The sequence below is a fragment of the Schistocerca gregaria genome, chromosome 1 (assembly GCF_023897955.1).
Source record: "Schistocerca gregaria isolate iqSchGreg1 chromosome 1, iqSchGreg1.2, whole genome shotgun sequence".
NCBI classification, from domain to species: Eukaryota; Metazoa; Arthropoda; class Insecta; order Orthoptera; family Acrididae; genus Schistocerca; species Schistocerca gregaria.
Genome location: NC_064920.1, coordinates 272,511,649 through 272,532,721, shown reverse-complemented (window position 1 = coordinate 272,532,721; position 21,073 = coordinate 272,511,649). Strand labels below are relative to the sequence as shown.

General features: G+C 37.3%; 1 protein-coding gene across 1 annotated transcript; it reads left to right on the top strand.

Annotated features, from left to right (window-relative positions):
- Positions 1-2,103: 2,103 nt before the first annotated feature.
- LOC126340607 (6-phosphogluconolactonase) lies at positions 2,104-20,000 on the top strand. The gene is made up of 4 exons (XM_050001702.1): positions 2,104-2,504; positions 2,606-2,806; positions 8,129-8,412; positions 17,699-20,000. Exons 1-4 carry the CDS (start codon positions 2,378-2,380, stop codon positions 17,807-17,809), a joined length of 723 nt encoding a protein of 240 aa, XP_049857659.1. The 5' UTR covers positions 2,104-2,377; the 3' UTR covers positions 17,810-20,000.
- The last annotated feature ends 1,073 nt before the right edge of the window (positions 20,001-21,073 follow it).

Genomic DNA, 21,073 nt, shown 5'->3' with positions numbered 1-21,073 from the left:
ATAAATGTCTGCAAAATGATCTTGGCTGGGCTCCAGCTATTATTTTGATTACACACTTTTGTTCAATAAATATTTTTATATAGTGACGATTTACTCCAAAATATGATGTCATATGAAAACTGTGGATAAAAATAGGTATAGTAAGCTGATCTGCTGATACTTTTATCACCAAAATTTGCGATAATTCTAATAGTATAAGTAACTGAACCCAAATGTTTCAACAAATCATCAGTATACTTCTTCCACATCAATCGCTCATTAGTTCAGACAGCCAAAAGTTTTGACTATTCTTCCTTAACTACACGCTTCTGCTGAAGTCCTTATTTATTAATGGTGTTATGCCATTTTCTATTCAGAACCGTATATACTGCATTTTATCAAAATTTAATGAGTGTCCATTTGCAGAGAACCTCTTAATAATTTGCCAAAAAGCATTATTTGTAATTTTGTCAGCTATTCCTTGTTTGTTGAGAGTGTTTGATATAGTTGTATCATCAGCAAAAAGAAATAGCTTTTCATCTTCACGAATACAAAGTGGGAAATCATTAATACATATTAAGAAAAAAGAGGACCCATTCTTGATATCTTCTTAGTCTGAGGAATCTGCTGATTTCTGTGCATTATGAGCATTGTTTATTTCAACCCTCAGCATTTTTCCAGTTAAATCTAAATTAAACTGTTTGTGCACTGCCCCACTTGTACCACTATTACCTGTTTCCTTTTCTACAATATTCCATTTTTAAAAGTTTATTATCATAGGGGCTAATAACAGACACTATATACATACTTCTGGACGTTTTAATCACTTTCCTTACTATAGTACAGTAGTTTTTATAATATTTGACTGTTTCTGGGTCAATACTCTTTCTTGCTATTAGATACTTTTCCTTTTCTGGTTATAATATATTTTATTCCTTTAGTAAGCTATTGTTTTCTACATGGTTTCTTACAATTGTATTTCACTATTTTCTTATGGAAACTGCTTTCAAATATACTCTCAAACATGTTATAAAGTAAGTTATATTTTAAAGTACCATCAGGTTCCCAGTACATCTCAACCCAGTCTAAAATTTGCGGTCGTTAAATCACCAACTGAATGCCCAATTTTGGTGAACTGGTTTGCACTACTGTATGGAGCTATGTCGTAGAAAGTAACTACCTGTGCATGATGACCAGACAGACCATTCTGAATAGAATAAATGTGTATTTCGTTAAATTTGTCTTGGTATATGACAATATTATCTATCAATGTGCTGCTTTGCTGTATTACCCAAGTAGAAAAAAATCAATAACTGACGTCAGTTTGAAAGAACCAAGTAATAGTTCAACATCATTTTTCCTTCCAAACTCTTTCAGAAAATCTATACTGAAACTCCGATAGACTATAATTTGCTTCCCACTGTGTGGCAGACAGCACAACAAAGAATCCAAGCTTGTTCACAAGTAGTTGAATATTTCCCAGTGGAGCCTTATGAACAGTTACAATTATTTAGTTTAAGCTCACAGGTGCACCCCCTACATGTTGCTCCACACAAAACTTTTTAGTTTATGAATTTTCCACACTGTAACAATTTTTATCATATATGACAACTCCTTCCTTAGCGATATTGTCTTTACTTCCACGTGTTGGAAGCTTATATCCACTTAGGTACTTACATTTATCTTTTCCATATCTGTGAATCTATGATGTTCAGACAGGAATAGTATATCTATTACATTTTCTGTTTTTAATCTTCCAAACAAACAAAAACCTCATCTACTTTGTTTTTTAATCCATATACATTATGATACACTATACTAATCTGTTTGTTTCAATGTTTTTGAATTTGTGTTTTGTCTTCGTGTATGTAACAATGTTAGTTCTACATGAGTAAGATGCTACAATGTAATCTTTCGTACCTAACATCTCTAACTGTATAGTGCTCGGTTATGCATAGGATGTCTATCCTTTCAGAGCTCCTTAAATTTTCCAATACTGAACCGTGTTACGAAGAACTGCTTCACACAATCAACTTGCTTCATTTCCACGCTTGTTTGTGATCTCTGCCCCTACACGATTACTAGTAACGGGAATGGCAAATTTAATAGACGGCACAAAACCAATACATGTATTTTTATTGGATTGATGTTTAAAGACTGATTACCATTCATGAACAGTTAGGACTTAAGAATTTTTTTATCTTATGTAGTTTAAAGGTCATCCATGTCAATGACTTATAAGCTCTCTGCTGATTGCCGCAGTAGTGATAGTGTCGTCTGGTCTGTGCCGGCAGAGAAGTGGCGTAACGCAGGGCGGTTGGATTCTAACGTCAGTGAAGTGTTGCAGATTTGTCTGTGAAAGTTGATGAAGTGTACTTAAAGTCGCGTGATTATTAAAATGTCACCGAAAGAAGTAAAAATAGTCCCAAGTGAAGAAGAAGTAATCAAAACACTCTGTGAATTAATTCAAGACATTGCCAGAACGGCGATACAGCGAGACGATGTTTTCAAAGTTGGATTGTCAGGTTATGATCAGACAAAATTTAGGAATATTACATACAAGATTCCATGCTTCGTCAGACGAATCTCATGAAAACACGTAATGAAGTTTGTTTTGTGTATCTAGGTGGATCTCTTACAAAATTCCTTACGGTTGGTCTCCCGAAAATTGAAACAGATTGGGCGAAGTGGAGACTATTTTTTTGTGACGAGAGGGTTGTGCCTGTTGAGAGCGCGGATTCAACTTATGGGGTTTACAAGAGTTCTCTAATTGGGACCGTACCTCTTACCGAGGAGCAGTTCATCAAAATCGATCCACACTTAACAGGTAACCTTTTGATTTTGGTTACGTCAGTGACGCGATCAATCATGTGCTAATTAATATGATGAAATGTTTCTCTAATAAGTAATAGCTGTATTGTTCGGTATAGCCAGTTTTACAGTAATCTACACTGCCTACAACATTTATTTTAGTTGCTGCTATTAAAAAAAGTAATAGGTAGGATAAACTAAATAAATTTTAATAAGCCGTTTTATTTTTTTTTTTTCATGTCCTCCCTTGATTTTTTTTTTTTTTTTTTTTTTTTTTTTTTTTTTTTTTTTTTTTTTTTGCGTCCCCATTTCTCCTAAATTATAGTCGGTACACAGGGGCGACTTTGAGGAGTTTAAAACGCACTTATCCATGCATACTTGTTGCTCTACAATAATTCGCTGTTAAGGTTCTTATGTAGTAACTTACGACACAAGCACAATAGGCCTATGTTAGTTCCCGATAGACTCTTAGAAAGGCTTGATCCCGTACCGTAGTTTTTTTTCCATCGTTAATTATCAAAATGTGACCCCCAAGTTGTGTTTATTCGTAATATTTTGTTTTGCTAAGTGTACTGTATAACCAAAACATTAGCACAGTTAAGTGCCTTTGCGCGATTTCTGAGTGTATGTCCTAAGGTAGAGACTACAATAGAAGAATATGAAAGAACTGGAGAGGCCTCCTTTGCATACAAAAAATTAAAATGTTCGTTTCTTGCGTGTATGTTTGTTGGAAAATTACGTTCTCTTCAGAATATCGAAAGTGAACCAAAATCCAAGATGTTGGCCTACAATTTGTTACTTCGATGAATAGGTAACTCTTCACAAGTAACTTTTTCAGTTTGTAATAATACCAAATGCATTTTTCAAAGTTTCAGAAGTGTTTCAAAAGTAAATAAATGGTCTATCCTGAACAACCATTTCATTGGGTGGTACATAAACCGAAATTTTGCTTTATTTGTAAATTATTTAGACAGTCAGTTTTCCCTCATTCCAGCTACGAGAACAGGAGAGCAAATAACTGGTAATTGTACGTAAGGTAGGCTACCTTCTGCCATGCCCTATTTGATATCTTATGGAGTATATGTGTATACAAGTATTTCCTGTTAGGCCTAAATTGATTGATAATAGACTAAATGTAGTTAAAGGAAAAATTGTGCCACTAATGTTACTGAGTAATAACAAATATTCGTGGTAAGTCTTTTACTGGCCCATGGTAGGAAAGTTTATCAGCATTGACGGAAATGTTTACATTTGTTTTGTATAAATTTTTATGAAAATGCATTCCTCATGAAAAATAACAGTGCAGCATGGGCAGATTGACAGTTTATTATGTTTGACACAAGTGCTATGTTGTCAGGATGACCCTATTATTCAGCTTGGCACATAGTGACCAATTCAGGAGTATTGGCTTGATTGTAATAGTACAGCTCCAGCCCTCCCCTCCTCCAGAATCTTGGTTTTGGAGGAGGATTGAACTGTAGTGTAGCCTTGGACCGCCATTGCGTTGTTTTGTCAATATTTAATATGCACCATTACAACTATTGTGCATACTCATTAACATGACAGCCAGCCATAATAATGAGTAAATCAATACGTGAACCACCATGGAGAGAGCAGAGAGGAAATTCAGAGAACGAACTCCACCTCCCTCTCACAAACTGACAGCACACAATCATGATTGTAGAAATTCTACAAAACGAGAACTATTGCTTTGTGATAACAATTGCCGAAAGATTTGGAATCGTGAGGCTCATGGTGGGAATGTGTGATGAACCTGTAGCAGCCTTTCCACTCATTTCAGAATAAGAAAACAATCAATGCATGAAATAAAGCAATGCATGGTATACAAATCATTCGGCAATTGGTTTCCAAAATTGCTTAGTAAGGTTGACAGGACCTTCACCGAAGTAATTCATGCCAAACATCTACCATTATCTTGTGGATCCCAAGTATAAAATGCCCCGCACCTAAAATTGCTACATTACAGTGGCTGTACTGTACAATGCGTCGCTGTTTTGCTTATTTCCTGCAGTTACTTATTTGTGATGGAATCAGTCATTGTCAGCTTCATATTTAATGCACTTCTTTGCAAATAACTATAATCACAAGATGAATTTAGAAACACTTTATTACATAACAGAGAAACATTCAGATATTTTTGTGTATGTTAAGCACACAGTCATGTACAATAAAGTGTACAACGGGAAACAGGGCATACCATAAGCTTTGCCAAATACTTTCCTTCTCTATTAAATATTTATGTGCAATATCCGTGCTAGGTTCATGTCACATTGAATGTGTTGTATCAAAAGCGTGTTGCAGTATTCATCGAAAAATTTACAAGTTCACATGCATAAACTGTGAGGTATTTGCCTAATACCGTAACACAAAATATGTTTGCAGCTCTTACATTTGGAACAGCGAAAAAAAGTACCACTAGTTTCACATTCTCTAAAGTGAGTGTGAGTTGTTTGTTTGAGCAGTATTTTTAGGTATGATTCTTCCATCATAAGAGTTTTTTGAACTTGAATTCATCAGATAACACTGCACTTTATTGCAATCTGTAGGCCAGTTTGTAAAATGTCTCCTCATGACTCTCAGTGAACACTATTCTGCCATTAATTTATTTGAATACATCAAATTGTTGGTTAACAATACAACATTATAACTTGGCTCATGTAACCTTCCTTTTAATAGATGACATTGAGTGTTAGAATTGGCTTGTGGGATGAAGTTAAGAAAGGACCCTTTCTAACTTCGCTGTAGGTGCCCCAGTTAAATGATGAGTAGTTGTAGATAGCCTTCAGTGCTTTCTCTCCACCAAGTTTTGTGAACACTTCCCCTTGCAATATTCTATTCTCCTTCAGTCTTGTTCATTGTAACACTTTCTTTTAGTTGTCAAACTAAGTTTGTTTTCATTATTATGCTTTATCTGAGAATCAGATTTGAATAAAAACTGAAAGATTATTAAGTTAAATTCATGTTGCTAATAATAATAAATTTGCGTGGGAATGTCAAACAAAATAACTGTATTATATTTATCCAATTAATACTTACATTTAAGTGATGTTCAGATGTGTCCAACCAAACTTTACTTTTGAGTCTCTTCAAATGCGCACAAGGACTTTACCAAGGACGACCTGTGCTCTTTTCTCCATAACCTCAACACCTATTACCAAATCTGCTTCACCTGGTTCCTCTCAACTAATCGAGCCACCTTCCTTGATATCAATCTCTATCTCTCAAATGGCTCCATAAAAATGTCTGTCCATATTGAGTGCACAAAGTTCTAGTGGTGTCTCTACTTTTACAGGTGTCATCCATTCCATGTGAAAAATTCTCTTCCTTTCTGCCTAGCCATCCATGGATGCTGCAACTGCAGTGGAAAGCAGAAGTTGTCAAAATATACCAATAACCTTACCAGAGTCTTTCCCATTAGACAATTTCCTCTCCAGCTCAATCATAAACAAATCTGTTGTGCCATGGGCTCCTCAAACACCAGTAAATCTGTTAACCAGCCACCGACCAGCACTACTCTGATGATCCAGTATCACCGTGGCCCTGAAAGCTCAACTACATCCTCCACCAGGGCTTTGATTACCTCTCATCATGCCTCAAGATGAGTGACATCCTATCCACATCTCCTTCAGTAATGGTCTGTCGCTCACCCAACCTACAGAATGCCCTTGTCCATCACTGTACAATCCTATTCCCAAACCTGCACTCCATGGGTCATTTACCTTGTGGTCAGTGCAAGTGCAAGACCTGCCACATAGGCTTACCCACCACTTCCTATTGCAGTCGTCACAGGCATTTCCTACCCAATAAAAGGCAAGTCCATGTGTGAAAGCAGTATTACAATAGATGATACTACTAACAAAATTACATGAATTTCCAGTGTACTTTTGTCACATTGACAGCATAGCCGTGGAATGATAGAGAAACAATAAGTAATTATTTGAAGAGTTAGTTGATGTATGGGGATCAGTTATTTGTAGATCTTAATTATTGTTTTACATCTGTTAGTATTAGTGCCTCAGTAAACAGTCCATGGTGCTTTTGATTCCATTTAAAAGTTTGTGTTGCTGCTCTATTGGTAAATATAATAAACAGACACTGAAGTTTTGCCCATTTATGCGAGGGTTGACTGATAAGTAATGCCTCAACCTTTGTAACTCTTTAACAGTTTGCTGCGTTGGTATGCGCCAGGTACTTGCTTGTTCTGTAGCCTCTTCTCTACAGCTCCAGTTGGTGGGAAGCCATAGCACTGTACGGTTGTGTTGTTACACTGTAACGTCAATGTGACTTGAGCAACCTGCAGTCATTGAATTCTTGACAGCAGATGATGTCACCCTAAAGCAAATTTATCAGAGAATGAGAGCAGTTTAAGGTGATTGTGTTGATGTGAATATTGTGCATCATTGAGCGAGTAAGTTTAATGATGTTGATGTGGGAACATCTGACCTGCGTGACAGACAGAGTTGGACGTCCTGTGACAGCAACCACCGAGTTTCACAAGTAAAATGTTGACAGATTGATCCAGGATGATTGTCGTATCACTCGGAGAGAAATTGCAAGCACAGTCGGCATTTCACAAGAACATGTCAGTCAAGTTATTACTTTGCTTGGCTATCAGAAGATCTGTGCACAATGCATACCCCGGATGCTGACTCCTGAAATGACAGTACACAGACTTGAAATTTGCCAGGAACTCCTCTCGCGTTACAAGAATGAAGGTGACACCTTTCTACATTCAATCATGGGACATCATTATGCTTCTGATGAAGACGTTGAGAGTTCTGTGAAACTGTGGTTGCGGTAACAGAGCATCGACTTCTTCCGTGACGGCTTCAGAAAACTTGTTCATCGTTGCAGAAATGTATCCAATGGGCTGGAAATTATGTGGAAAAGTGAATATTGGTAATTAAAGATCACATTCTAAGGATTATTCCTGCATTTGATTTATTAAAATATTCCCATCCAAACCCAATTAATGAAGGTGGAGGCATTACTTTCCATTCAACCTTCGTATTTGACTCTGGGCTCTTAACTTAATTGAGCAGAACCTTTGCACAACACTACACGAGACTCTGTTTAAGGCCTACTTTTTGCAGTGCTTTAATATTCTTAACTGTTCTATGGGCAACTTGATCTTGTAGTGTTCTAAAATAACTTTACCAAAGACATCAGTTTTTCTCTGTTCCAATCTTGCTGGATGATTATTTGTACGTGTATTGATTAGTATTTTATGTGGTTTAAAAGTGCCAAGGATAATTCATGTTCTGAAGTATTTGTGTACTTGGAATTTATAGAAGCTTTCTTCTCTTTTCCCATTCAGCTGAGGAAGCAGCAAAAGACTACATTCAAAAAATGGCAGTGCATTTTCCTCCAGATTCACTACCTAGGTTTCATTTGTTGTTGCTTGGAATGGGACCAGATGGGCACACATGCTCACTTTTTCCTGATCACAGACTTCTGGAGGAAACCTCAGTGTGGGTGGCACCCATAACTAATTCACCTAAACCACCAGCCTCAAGAATTACTTTAACATTTCCTGTGGTGAACAATGCAGAGTGCTGCATTTTTGCCCTTACTGGTGCTGGCAAAGCAGACATTGTCAAGGTATGACAACTTCTCACTCATCTATTCATATTTTTTAAAATACTAATCGAACTTAATAGATTTTTTTGGTTTGAAAATAATAATAATAATTATATTAAAATGGATGTGTGTGTGTGTGTGTGTGTGTGTGTGTGTGTGTGTGTGTGTGTGTGTCTGTGCGCGTGTGTAATATTGTGGATGAAAGATTATTTGAATAACGGTAAGAAAAGTACAATTTTCTGTTATTGTTAAACTGTTGTTAGAGGGGTAAATGAGGAACCTGTTTTCATCTTTCCCTCACCATTGCAATTTTGTTGTAGGCCTCAGTTGACAGAATTCTGATATCTTGGAAGCCACACCTCCATTCTCAAATATGAGAGAGCAATTTTGTTTGCAGCTGAAGCAAGCACTACATTGCCTCATAAACCCTCTAAATGATCAGTGTTTGTTCGGTCACATTGCTTCAACTGAGGAAGTAACACGCATTTGCGATTGGGTGAATGCATGTTGGTGTCAGTTAAACATAGAGAAGGGAAAAAAAACACTTCTGTTTCTTTCTGACACTTCAACTGCTCTGCCATATAGTTTCCACCTTATACCTAGATCAGTGCATGGCTGTAGTTCTCAAATTGTGGGAAGCGGCCCCCTAGGGGATGCGAATGGCATGCAAGAGGGGCCGCCGTGTAGTAAATAAACATTTATTAGTCACAAACAATTATGTTTATCTTTTTCTTCAAATAAAGACTGAACTCAATTCCACCCAAAGTCAGTGTTATTCCAGGCACCACTAATGATCATGAAACCATGGTTATATTTTTAGCATTGTTTTAAATGATCAGAAGAGCTGGATCACATCAGTCATCCACAGAATTGCACACATTGGCTGCGCTGTGACCGAATTCCTAGCTAATGCGCACAGTGAGAGCTATGGCTTGTGCATTTCGACGCCCTCTGACAGTCTTTCAGCTGTTACAAGGAAGACTTCACTGCAGTATAAATTGTTTCCTGGTTAGTGGCAGACATGAAGATACCTATAGTCCATCAACTGGCGGAGGGGAGGGAGATACTACAGAAGCTGAAATTAGTAGGTATGATGTGAACTGTTTCTTTCTCGGCTTCCTGAAAACTCCAGCCAGTGGTGAAAAATGACCACAGTGTGTAATTTAACAGTCTTAGCTGCTGGTAGAATTAAGCCTAACAAGTTATAGACATATCTTTAAACAAAACATCCTGAATTAGTGGAGCCAAACCAAAAGAAAATTTTGTGGGAAAACTAAATGTTTTAATGTCTACACAGAAGAACTTCACCAAGATGACGAATGTGACTTCTAAAGCCCTTTTTGCCTTTTACCAGATTCTGCATGGGAATACAAATTGTGGGAAACCACACACAGGTACAAAGACTCTAATGTTACCGGCAGCAATTTATATAGTATCAACAAAGTTTGGTGACTCATTTGCTCAACAGTTGAAAAATATTCGTATTTCTAGTGACACAGTGCATAGATGAATTTCAGAAATTTCTGATTATTTGAGTAGGTGATCAATAAACAAACTTACTCTTGAAGTACACTAAGCTACTGGCATTCACAAAGGTGCTCATTTAGTTCTTACGTTAATTTCATTGCTGAATTTGACATGGTCAGTAGTTTCTTTTACCGAAACGGGATATCGTGAAATAGGTGCATTGGGCCAGTAAATAAGTTATCCCGCCCATTCATGAAATGCTGCAAATGGTTATAGAAACAGTTAATCTTATTAAGGCAAAATCTATAAATTCAATGCTTTTTAAAGTACTGTGTGAGGAGGTGGATTATTATTACTTCGCTTGACTTACTGACATCTTTGCAAAACTAAATATTCTTAACACCTCACTTCAAGGTAATCAGGCAACTTTATTATCTTTGAATGGAAAGTTGAGGGCATCCATAAATAAATTAGAGCTATGACAAAGCCCAATGGAAAGTGGCATGCTAAATTAGTTCTCTGCCTTAGTCACTGTTAGAGGACACAGGTAATCAAATGAAGATAGAAACTCACCATCATCATCATCATCCAGCAGTAATAGTTCACTTTGAAAAGTATTTCAGTGATGATTTTGTTAAATTTTATTGGATTAACAATCCATTAAAAAAAGCTCCTGGACCGTGATGATGATGATTTGGTTTGTAGGGCGCTCTACTGCACGGTCATCGGCACCCGTACATAGTACCAATTTTGACATAGTCCAGTCTAGCCACTGTCGCGAGTGGTGGTGGTGGTGGTGGTGAAATGATGACAACACAAACACCCAGTCCCTGGGCAGAGAAAATCCCCAACCCGGCCGGCCCGGCCAGAGGCAGCAAGACTAGCCGCTAGACCATGAGCTGCAGACTCCTGGACCATCCTGTCTAAATATAAAAGACCAAGAACAAGTTACTGATCACACTTGTTACACTTCACTGAAGAGTAAATGTAATGAAGTGTTTTTGTTGGAGCTGTGGATACATATTAGCAAGGAATTCCCAAAACTGAGCCAGAATACAATGAAGATCGTGATTCCTTTTGCCACAACATACCTGTGGAGGACTAGCTTTTGAACTGTAGCAGCCATGAAGACAAACTTACATTTGAAGCTAAATGTAAGCAAAGAACTTTGAGTGGCTGTTTCTGCTGTTGTTTTCAAAAGCAAGCTCATCTAACACACTGGACTTCGTTACTTAAATTTTTAATGCTCTTGTGATCTTAGTTTACTGAATTGTAGATATTGCTTATTTCATAGTTATTGAATAAATAAAAATGTGATAAACCATTTAGTCCATATTTTCATCATCATAATCCACATAGTTTTCGTTTTTGTTGTGTAAAATCCTTCTAAATTCAATTGGGCAACACAGAGACTAAGGCAAAGAAAATATACAAAATTATTATTCTCATAGATAAGTCGGGGGGGGGGGGGGGGAGAGGGGGAGCAGAGGAAGAAAGCTGGGAGGACCACTAGTATGCAAATAATAATATATATTTGCCAAACTAAGCGTGCTTCAGTTGCAACGTCAAAAGTTTTCATTCTGTTTCTCTAGCATTAAACTGCCACTTATATATAACCTACAGGAGGTGGCTAACCTAATGGTACATTGTTAGTGAAAATTGGGTGACACCTCATGCAGCTAAGAAACTACCAACAGTATTATGAAAAGAAAAGTTACTACTCACCATATAGCAGAGATGCTGAGTCGCATATGGGCACAACAAAAAGACTCCCACATTTTAAGCTTTTGCCCATTAAGGCTTCACGTGTGTGTGTGTGTGTGTGTGTGTGTGTGTGTGTGTGTGTGTGTGTGTGTGTGTGTGTGTGTGTGTGTTTTGACTAAGGCCTTAATGGCCGAAGGCTTCAATTGTGAGTTTTTTTTGTTGTGCCTATCTGTGACTCAGCATCTCCTCTATATGGGTGAGTAGCAACTTTCTTTTCATAATATTGTTACATTCCATCCTGGATTTTCCATTGTTTGATTAAGAAGCAACCAAGGTTAATATAATGTGCAGGGCAAGGATGTACAGACTTTGGATACCCATCCCCAAATTGGTAATAGATTCAGTATTCTAATTTGTGCCCAAAACAGGTTATAAAAAGTTTGTTGATGTAATGAAATACCCTCATTATCAGTACTCATAAGTACTGATAAATGAGGATAGTTCGACAGGTGTGTCTGTTTGCCATCTACAGAGCACAGGAACCAGTGGTTTTAAGGGCGAGTTCAGCAAGAAATGAAGTTTAAAAATTTACAAAAATACTGTCCACATTGCTTTATGATTAAATTTAACCTTCACCCAAGTTTCAGGAGTTACAAATTCGGATCTGATGTGGCAGTAGTTGAAACATGTTAGAAATATTTTTATAAATAACTAATTATTAATAATGATTAGAGACCTATTCTAGGAGTTTATTTCCACTATCACGAAATTAACTGTAGGAATTTGTAAACCTTCTGTCATGTCACTATAACCCATAGGATTTCAAAGTTTGGTAGTTCTCACCTAATTGCTGAATAGTATTGTTGTTGTACGTGGACTTACCAAGTTTACCCCAGTACATTACGTCCATATACTAGTTTCGTAAAGTCTGTGTTGGGCTCGGTGGTCAAGTAGTAAGCTGCATTACTGGAAACGGAAGTCATGAGACAGGATTGTGGTTGAGCCACAGAAAAATTTCTATCTTCCTTTACACTTGTGGTGCGTGAAGTTCACTACAGTAGACAGTTTTTAGTGGACTATTTCAATCAGTCATGAGGTTGCAAACACACGCAGGGCACGAGACCAACGGGAGTGCCCCTAGCAATGAGTTCTGTGCATTTGCAGCCTCAGAACTGGCTGAAAACACCAAAGAAGTGATCATTAACAGCTGTCCACTGTAGTGTATGCTATTTAGAGTTGTATTTGTTAGTAGTAGTTTTTTGGTCGAGTTAACAAACTACAAAGAATTTTCAATGGAAAGTCTACAAAAGTTTATTAACCACAAGTAATAAGTATGTACTTTGCTTCATAGGGCAGACTTCAAAACAAAAAAATTGTGTAACCAGCAAACTGATGACAGGCACTATAGATGTATTTCTGGAAAGAGTACTTGTTTCCATCTTGACAGCTTTTTTCCTGGCAGTATCCTGGAGGTTAGCATGTAACCTCAGCCCCACTCATCATCCTATACCCTCAAGAACCTATCAGGATTTCCCATATCTTCAGTATGTCCCAGAAGTTGTCAGCCTCTTGCTGATTGATCACTAAGAATATTTGTTGGCTGTTCTTTTCACTTTCCTTGTGTTTGCTTAGATACACTATTTTATATTAAACTTGTTACACTAACACATTTTGCAAGACATTGCCCACAATCAATCTTAGCCTTATAAATGCAGGCCCTTTGTAGCCAGAAGAGTGTACTGGAGATTTCTACACTTTCATGAGCAGTTAGTACCAGATTGACATTAATTCCATGTTAGTGCTTGGAAATAAAACGTACTGCATTGTTACACATGAAATATCTGGTTTTCTATGTCAATATTGACACTATAGCTTGGATATATATATACAGATTTTTTCAAAATGAATATATGGGCTTTAATGCTTTGTAGCACTTATTACATTCAAATTATAAATAATACACCAAATGAAAGATCAACTCACAGTTTTTTGTATACTTGGTGCAAATGAAGAGTATGGAATGACCAAGAGTGACTTAAGAACATTTTGAACAAGTGAGTCTTTCACACACAGCCCCAAGAAATCAGCTTAGAAGGCTATTCGTGAATTAGCAGTTTTGTTAGAGACTTTAAAATGCTTGCACTAAGTCCTTATCATTTGCAGCTGTTACAAGCTGTAAAGCCTACAAACTACATTTTATGTACCAACTTTTTGCAAACAAAATGTTGCTGCATGACAATGAAGATTTTTCTGAATTGTGTTGTCTTCAGTGATGAATCAACATTTCGCCCATAACCCAGGCAAATTAAGAAAAATGGGGCAGAAGTTGATAAAGTTTTGAAACTTTGGGAAAACACTCTAAGGGATGTAGAAGTAAAAAGAGAAAAGTTCTCTCCCCTATTGGGGAGCTTCTCCCCCCCCTCACCCTTTAATGTGATTTTTTTCACTTTTTCGAGCTTTACGAAAAACATTTCATTTAACGAAGTTATCTCTATGGCAGAAAATATTTCCAGTGAAATTCTACTCAGAAGAGGTCAAATGTGTGGTCAAGCAAGGTAATTAGTTTGACTGCTAAAATTTGAAGGTAAAAAAAAAAGTGAAATTTCTTTTAAAACACTCTTATTTATATGAAACAATTTTGCTATATTGTCTTTTTACTTTAGATTTATGCAGCTTAAATTATTCGAAAGAAAATCATTTTTCATAAAAATTAAAAATTACTGTAAAACTAATCAACAATTACTTTTGTTGTAATACAGGGTGTCCCAAAATAATGTATACGCTCTTTGAAACTGAACATCTTTTTAATGAAAAGGGTCAGAAATACAATTTTAGTGTTGTTAGGTGCCTCATGGTCTGACCTAAGGTGGTAAACGTTCAAACTGGTGTCCATCCATCGCAATGCAGCGTTGATGACGACTTAAGACTGAGCGACATGCCAACATTATTGTTTCCAACGGAATAGCATCACAGGCTTGCTCGATTTGCTCTCTAAGATCATACAGTGTGTGTGGTCTCGCAGCATAAACTGTGTTCTTAGAGTACCTCCCAGACAGTGGTCTAGAGGAGTTGAATCTAGAAATCGAGCAGGATACTCCACACTCCCTCTTCGTCCTATTCATCTAGCAGGGAGTGTAAGATTGAGAAAAGCCCTCACATCCAGGTGAAAGTGAGGTGGTGCCCCATCCTGTTGAAAGTAATAATCTTAATTTCCAAACACAATAGTAAGACCAGAAGTTATCATTTCCAACATCTCAAAGTACGAGTCGCCCGTGGCAGTGTTGTAAAAGAAGTATGAGTTTCTCGTTTGCTGCCATAAATACATCACCTCCATTAGCTTACCTTTCCCACATACATTTAAATTTTCCCCAAGAATCTCACTGCTATCAATTTCAGGTTCAAACCTGCTTTCTGTACGTAGTATTATGTGAGCTTTACTGCTTTTCGAGAACCCTTCAAATACTGGTACTTGGTTACAAATGCTTCGGCAGTTTACTGATAGGATTTTAACAGTCTCACACTGGTAATTCTGGGTTTCCTTAGCTACCATTATCTGGATTGGATGTAGTGCCCCCTAATCTTAAAAAATCTTGTGTGCATTCCAGACTCGGTCAGCTATCTAGGTAACAGCCTCTGATGTGTAGTGCACAGTAGACGTATTTGGGAGACCCTAAAGTCAAGGAAGTCTGAGCCTAGCTTGACACAGAACCTTCGGAGTCTCTGGTTCAGTCCTTCCACTCAACTCAGAACCAAATGTTGACAATCGCTACTGAGAACAATGTTACAGATTGTGAGCTTTGTTGAAACTCCATGTTCAAGGCTGGTCTTCTCAGCCTTCCCTGCCAGTCACTGGAATGACCCAAGAATAACTTAGGAGCCCAGGCAACAGGCATCACTTGTTTGAATGGGTGCCACAATCTGAGCTGGTAGCACCGTACTCCCTCAATAGCAAATAGAATATAGCTAGAAATATCAAGAGGGCCTACCGGATGACTTGGTACATAAAGGCAGCATGGAGAACACCTTCAAAGAGGAATGCAAAATTATGGGGAAGATTCTAAGCTCAAGACAGAAGATGGTCACACATTAAAGTCTTGGAAAACAACAGAAAATTATTTAACTTCATGGCAGACATAAAAAAATACTATTAACATTTTATGGACAAGTCCACAGTCTCTCAGGACATGTCCCCAGTCTTCTCCAGGAAATTTTTACATGCACACAATGACCAAAAGCTATAACCTGGGTTGAACAAGTCAAAAAATATCTAGGAGCCTACATAAATTCCTTAGTAGTTTGACAGAAACTCTTACACACAAAAAACTGACAGGTGCAGCCAAGAATGGAACTGGGAAGAAAACAAGAAACAAACTGCTTTCTTGGTGTAACGAGTGGCAGTGACCTAGTGTGTGAATAAATGCTGGATAAAATACATACATAGAACAGTCAGGACGATTGAGGCAGCATAGAAACCTGCTCCTCCTGTTTTTGAAAGCTAGTGAATTTTTTTTCATGACTTAAGTGACAACTTCATGAGGTGATGGGAAGTAGGAGCAACATATTGGACAGCTGTAGGGAGAACAACTGCAGTGCTCAGATTTATCAATAGAATATTCCACTCCAGAGAAGGTAGCATACTCTTGACTACAGCTGAAGTGTTGGAGTTCTTGTCAAGTTTGATAAATACAGAATATGAAAGGAATATGTGCTGCTACATCTGTTACCACCCAGTTCAATCTGTATTGCATCGTTAAAAGGTCTCTTGGGGGATATTACATGAGAAGCTGTGGAAGAATAGTGATGACATTAAAATATTGTTCATCAAGCACTGGTGTAGGAGCATTGACTCTGCCTGTTCCTGTTCCTTTTCCTTTTCTGTGATGATTTCGCTAGGCAGTTGCTTCTCGGTTTGCGATTGCACGCAGTTCTGTGTCGCAGTCAATCTGTGAGATATCAAAACTAGATCGAGTTAGACCACCCGTTTAAATTTGTAAAATATTGTGACGTACAGCGAAAATAATTATTGTCACTAGTTTTTGGTTAAAATATTCAATAACCTGTGAAAAGGAGCCATTTTTGTAAAAGCATATGCAACATGCAAATGCATGGAATCTGGTCTCTAGTAAGCCGGCCGGGGTGGCCGAGTGGTTCTAGGTGCTACAGTCTGGAACCGTGTGACTGCTACGGTCGCAAGTTCGAATCCTGCCTCGGGCATAGGTGTGTGTGATGTCCTTAGGTTAGTTAGGTTTAAGTAGTTATAGAGGACTGCTGACCTCAGAAGTTAAGTCCCATAGTTCTCAGAGCCATTTGAACCTTTTTTTGGTCTCTAGAAATAAATAAATAAATCAGTCTGTGTTTCATTTGTGGTAGGGGCTGGTAGACCACTTCAAGGGCACAAAAGTGTACTTTGTGAGGTTATCAACAAGACTTACAGTACTGTAAAGTATCAAGTCAGAGAGGTATCTTCTAAGAGTATTCCCAGGCAGACTAATCTATTCTTTAAACTAGCTGCCAGATTTCACTGATCCACTAGTTCCAAAATTGATAGTTTCCCACTATCATGCAGTATATTAAAGCTAAAGATCATAGGGTAATGAAAAGCATTTTTTACTCTTATATGAAAGAAGTTCAGACATTGTAGTTGGTGGTATTTTACAATTTCTTAATTTAATGTAGCCTTCACTTCTCAGTAAGGTAAAGATTCAACAGACATGACACATGATTCATGTTCCACATTGAACTCTAGGTTCCCTTTCATTAGGCTTACTGGGGTAGGCTAGGGACAACAAAGTTGGTAGAGTGGCACCCAGTTGAACTAGGCCGTTGAGTGACATCAGATTATTATTATTACTATTACTATTACTACTACTACCACCAACACCATCTATCACGAATAATTTTAAACAACATTAAAAAGCCTTCATACAATCAATATATCTTCAGGACCCAAGTAATAAAATTGCTCTTGTTAATTATAGTATGCAGTAAATGTGTATCACAATGAAGTTGTGTAAATAAATCTAATTCTGATACTCTGAAAGGAGTATTGATTCATTAAGCTTACTGTTGAGGAATCACTGAAGTAAATTACTTGTTTTTAATCTTCTGGATTCAAAATATAATCTTTATTTTGTAGCGTGTCCTGAAAGACGAAGAGCCTCTGCCAGCTGCTAGAGTGAAGCCAACAGATGGGAAGCTATACTGGATTCTTGATAACAGTGCTGCTGCACATATAACGGATATGTGACTTAACAATGATGGTACACCCTGGTACTCGTGCTGTACTCAATTTGCTCACATCACCTATTTTGTAAAATGAGATAAACCAAAGGATGAACTGATATGACAAAGAAATGCAACTGAAACATGTCATGCAGAATTTTTTTTAATAGTGTTGAGAGACTGGTGTAATTTTTGCCTATTGATATATAAGCTATTACTCACAGCTTGGGGGAGGAGGAGGTATGTGGTAAGTGCTTACTGTAGAAGTCTGTTCTATTAAGTTTTGTTTCATTTCAGAGAAATATGTGAAATTGCATTGACATCCAAAAACAGTCAGAAATTCAGCATATTGTTGAATGTCATTTGGGGAAATGCTTGAAATACATGAGGGCCCACTTATCTCAATACCTGTGATAGTTACATAAGAAGTAGCATTTATAACTTTAGTAACGGAGTAACATTTTGACACATTTCTGTGTTTTATACGATATCTCCAGTCTTACTTTTTACCAACATGTTAATTGTACTTTTCTGTGTGTGTGTGTGTGTGTGTGTGTGTGTGTGTGTGTGTGTGTGTTTTTGAGAGACCAGCTTTGTGGCCATGATAAGACAACTGCTTCCAGGGTTACTGGAATGCTTTAAGAACACTTTATACCATATCAGCAGGCAGCATGAAAGTTCAGACGTACATTTAAGAATTTATACAAATCAGCTTGTTATATTAAAAGTATTTCAATTTTTCAGTCTGATTGACGGTAGAAGTGTCCTACAAGTTAATGTTCCTTTTTGTCATAATGCATTTCCTCAGCTTTTTATAAATTTGTTATCTTCGTATGCAAGTGTAGATTTTCAGTTTTGTTCTTTGTCGTCTAGTGAAGGAAATGGTGCTGTTTTGTTCTGTTTAACAGCATTAATACATTACCCGCGACTGATGGATTGTCTCTAATAAACAAAGATCTACATGTATTGAAAGACTGTGACATAAATAATTAGAAATATTGTCTAGATAATGTCAGGTATAACATTTCTGTGCTTTTTTCTTTTTGTACAGCTTTTGTGTGTGTGTGTGTGTGTGTGTGTGTGTGTGTGTGTGTGTGTGTGTGTGTGTGTGTGTGTGTTTGAAATTTGTTTGTATGGTAACACAAAGCAGGAAGCAAATAAGGTCAGTAAGCATGAGATTACTTTGTTGAGGGAAGGGGAACTTTTCAGTGTGTAACGTAAACTATATAATGTAGTTGCTTTCATAGTCAACTTGCTGAGTTATCATCACATACACGGCAAGCATTTATTTTAAAATTTCCGAATGAAGTTTGCATATCATTCCTGTTGCTGGGAGGAACTGGACTGAGTTGTAGAAAAATCTCATGTACTATCCGTTTCAGAGAGTATTGCAATACTTAATTTTTTTTATTTTATTATTTTTTTTTTTTTTTTTCAATCTCTGTTACCACGCTGTTTTGTATAATTACCTGTTATGTGATCTCTGTGCCATTTCACTTTGTTCTCTCTCTCTCTCTCTCTCTCTCTCTCTCTCTCTCTCTCTCTCTCTCTCTGTTGACAGAACTTGGAGTTTGATATTAAGTAGCTGTTCATATAGATTGTGAATGGTTTGGTGTAAAGTCATCTTTGTTGAATATGCTTGCATTTAATCTTCCACTACCGCTAGTGATATTAAGAGTTATTTTACCTGTTGTTTATCTGTGAGAGAATTCAGTCTGACTTTGCAATAAAGTAAAAGCAGCCAAGTATGTACTTTTTCTTTTCTAAAATTTAGTGTCACAATATTATTTTTTCAAGAAATATTGTATTACTGTATTTTTAAATAATGTGGTCTGCAGACAGTTACCAATCTGTAATGCGTGTGACAGATATTGTTGTTTATGATTTCAGTGAACTACAGTTCAAAATATTTTCTTACACACTACTAAATTCAGCTTTCATGTGCCATATTTTATGTCAGAGATGCAGTATTTTTAATTTATGTTCTGGATGTAGTAAACTGGTGATGTAACATAGCATGAAACTAATGTCATAAATCATTTGCTTTAGAGATGATACACATGTTGTACAGCCTGAAAATTTGTGGGCAAATGCTGCAGAACATGTCTCAGATTGTACTAGAATTGTGGTGTGGTGATTTAATGTTTACTTGTTGTATTGCTCTAAATAGACTGTTCTTCATAATTTGTTCAACAATAAAACCAAGATTTTATAATTTTTTTTTATTCCTGTATAATAACATCTTCAAAGTGTCCACAAAAGTTTCCTTTAGTCCCACCTCACACACTTACATATGAATATTAAAGTTGTGGTGTTGGTGTATTCTTCATAAAATCTTAACCCACAAAAAAATTAGGTTAAAAAAGAAGTAATAAAGTACCTGTTAATTTTTTACACCATGAATTTGCAGGAAACTGCAAACAAATAACATATAAGTACCCATATAACTAAACTTGGAAGTAATACATTTGATTCATTGCAGTAATTGAAATTGCGAGAATATATTTGCACCCCAAACAATAAGTCTTTTTCAACAAACACCTCACTTTACTCACTGCTATCCACCAGGAAGAAAGCAGATTCCTTGTTCAAAACCATGGCAGCGTGTGAAGATGTACTTGTTTGCCTCATAACAGCTCTCTAACTTTCAAATTTCAAACCAATTAAATACTGACATACACAATCAGTAGTGTGATTGCTCTTGGACTCTCCATCTACAGCAGTGACTCTACTTTTGTGATTAGTTGTGTGTGAGCTAGATTATTGCATATAGCAATATGGAAATGAATCTGTGGTAGGTCGGCCTGCTAACATTTAGTTGGCTGGCAGTACAATTCATACTCTTACACGACTGGCCACGGGTGCTTATTGGACCAGTCCCATATCCAGCCTCTGTGCTGAGGCTGGGGAACCGTCACTTACCATCCGGTGGCAGCTCCTGCTGGTGCGCCAGGCTTGTAAGTTTCTTGCAACTCCCAGCTCGCCTGCTCACCATCTTGTTGCCCATCCACCTCTGGACCGCCTTTTTTCCCCCGCCGTCCCCGGGCTACGTTGCCGTTTGGGATCCGTGTGCAACGTGTACTAGAGTCCCTCGGTGTGAAGTCTGTACAACCCCAAATCCAGGGTTTTAACTGCCTGCCACCCTGGTTACTGAAGAGGCTCGGAGTGATTTTAGATTTATTGCAGTACAAGAGAGATTGCACTCCTTCCACCGTTTTTAATGCAGCATTTTCTGCCATTTTATCTGAGCACCACGACTATGTAGCTGTTTTTACGGATGGGTCGAAAC

What these genes read in the sequence shown, in the direction of transcription:
- LOC126340607 (XM_050001702.1), top strand. Translation starts at nt 2,378, where the DNA reads ATGTCACCGAAAGAAGTAAAAATAGTCCCAAGTGAAGAAGAAGTAATC. An exon ending in AATCGATCCACACTTAACAG is followed by an intron (nt 2,807 to 8,128) that starts GTAACCTTTTGA and finishes TTTCCCATTCAG; the next exon opens with CTGAGGAAGCAGCAAAAGAC. An exon ending in GCAAAGCAGACATTGTCAAG is followed by an intron (nt 8,413 to 17,698) that starts GTATGACAACTT and finishes TTTATTTTGTAG; the next exon opens with CGTGTCCTGAAAGACGAAGA.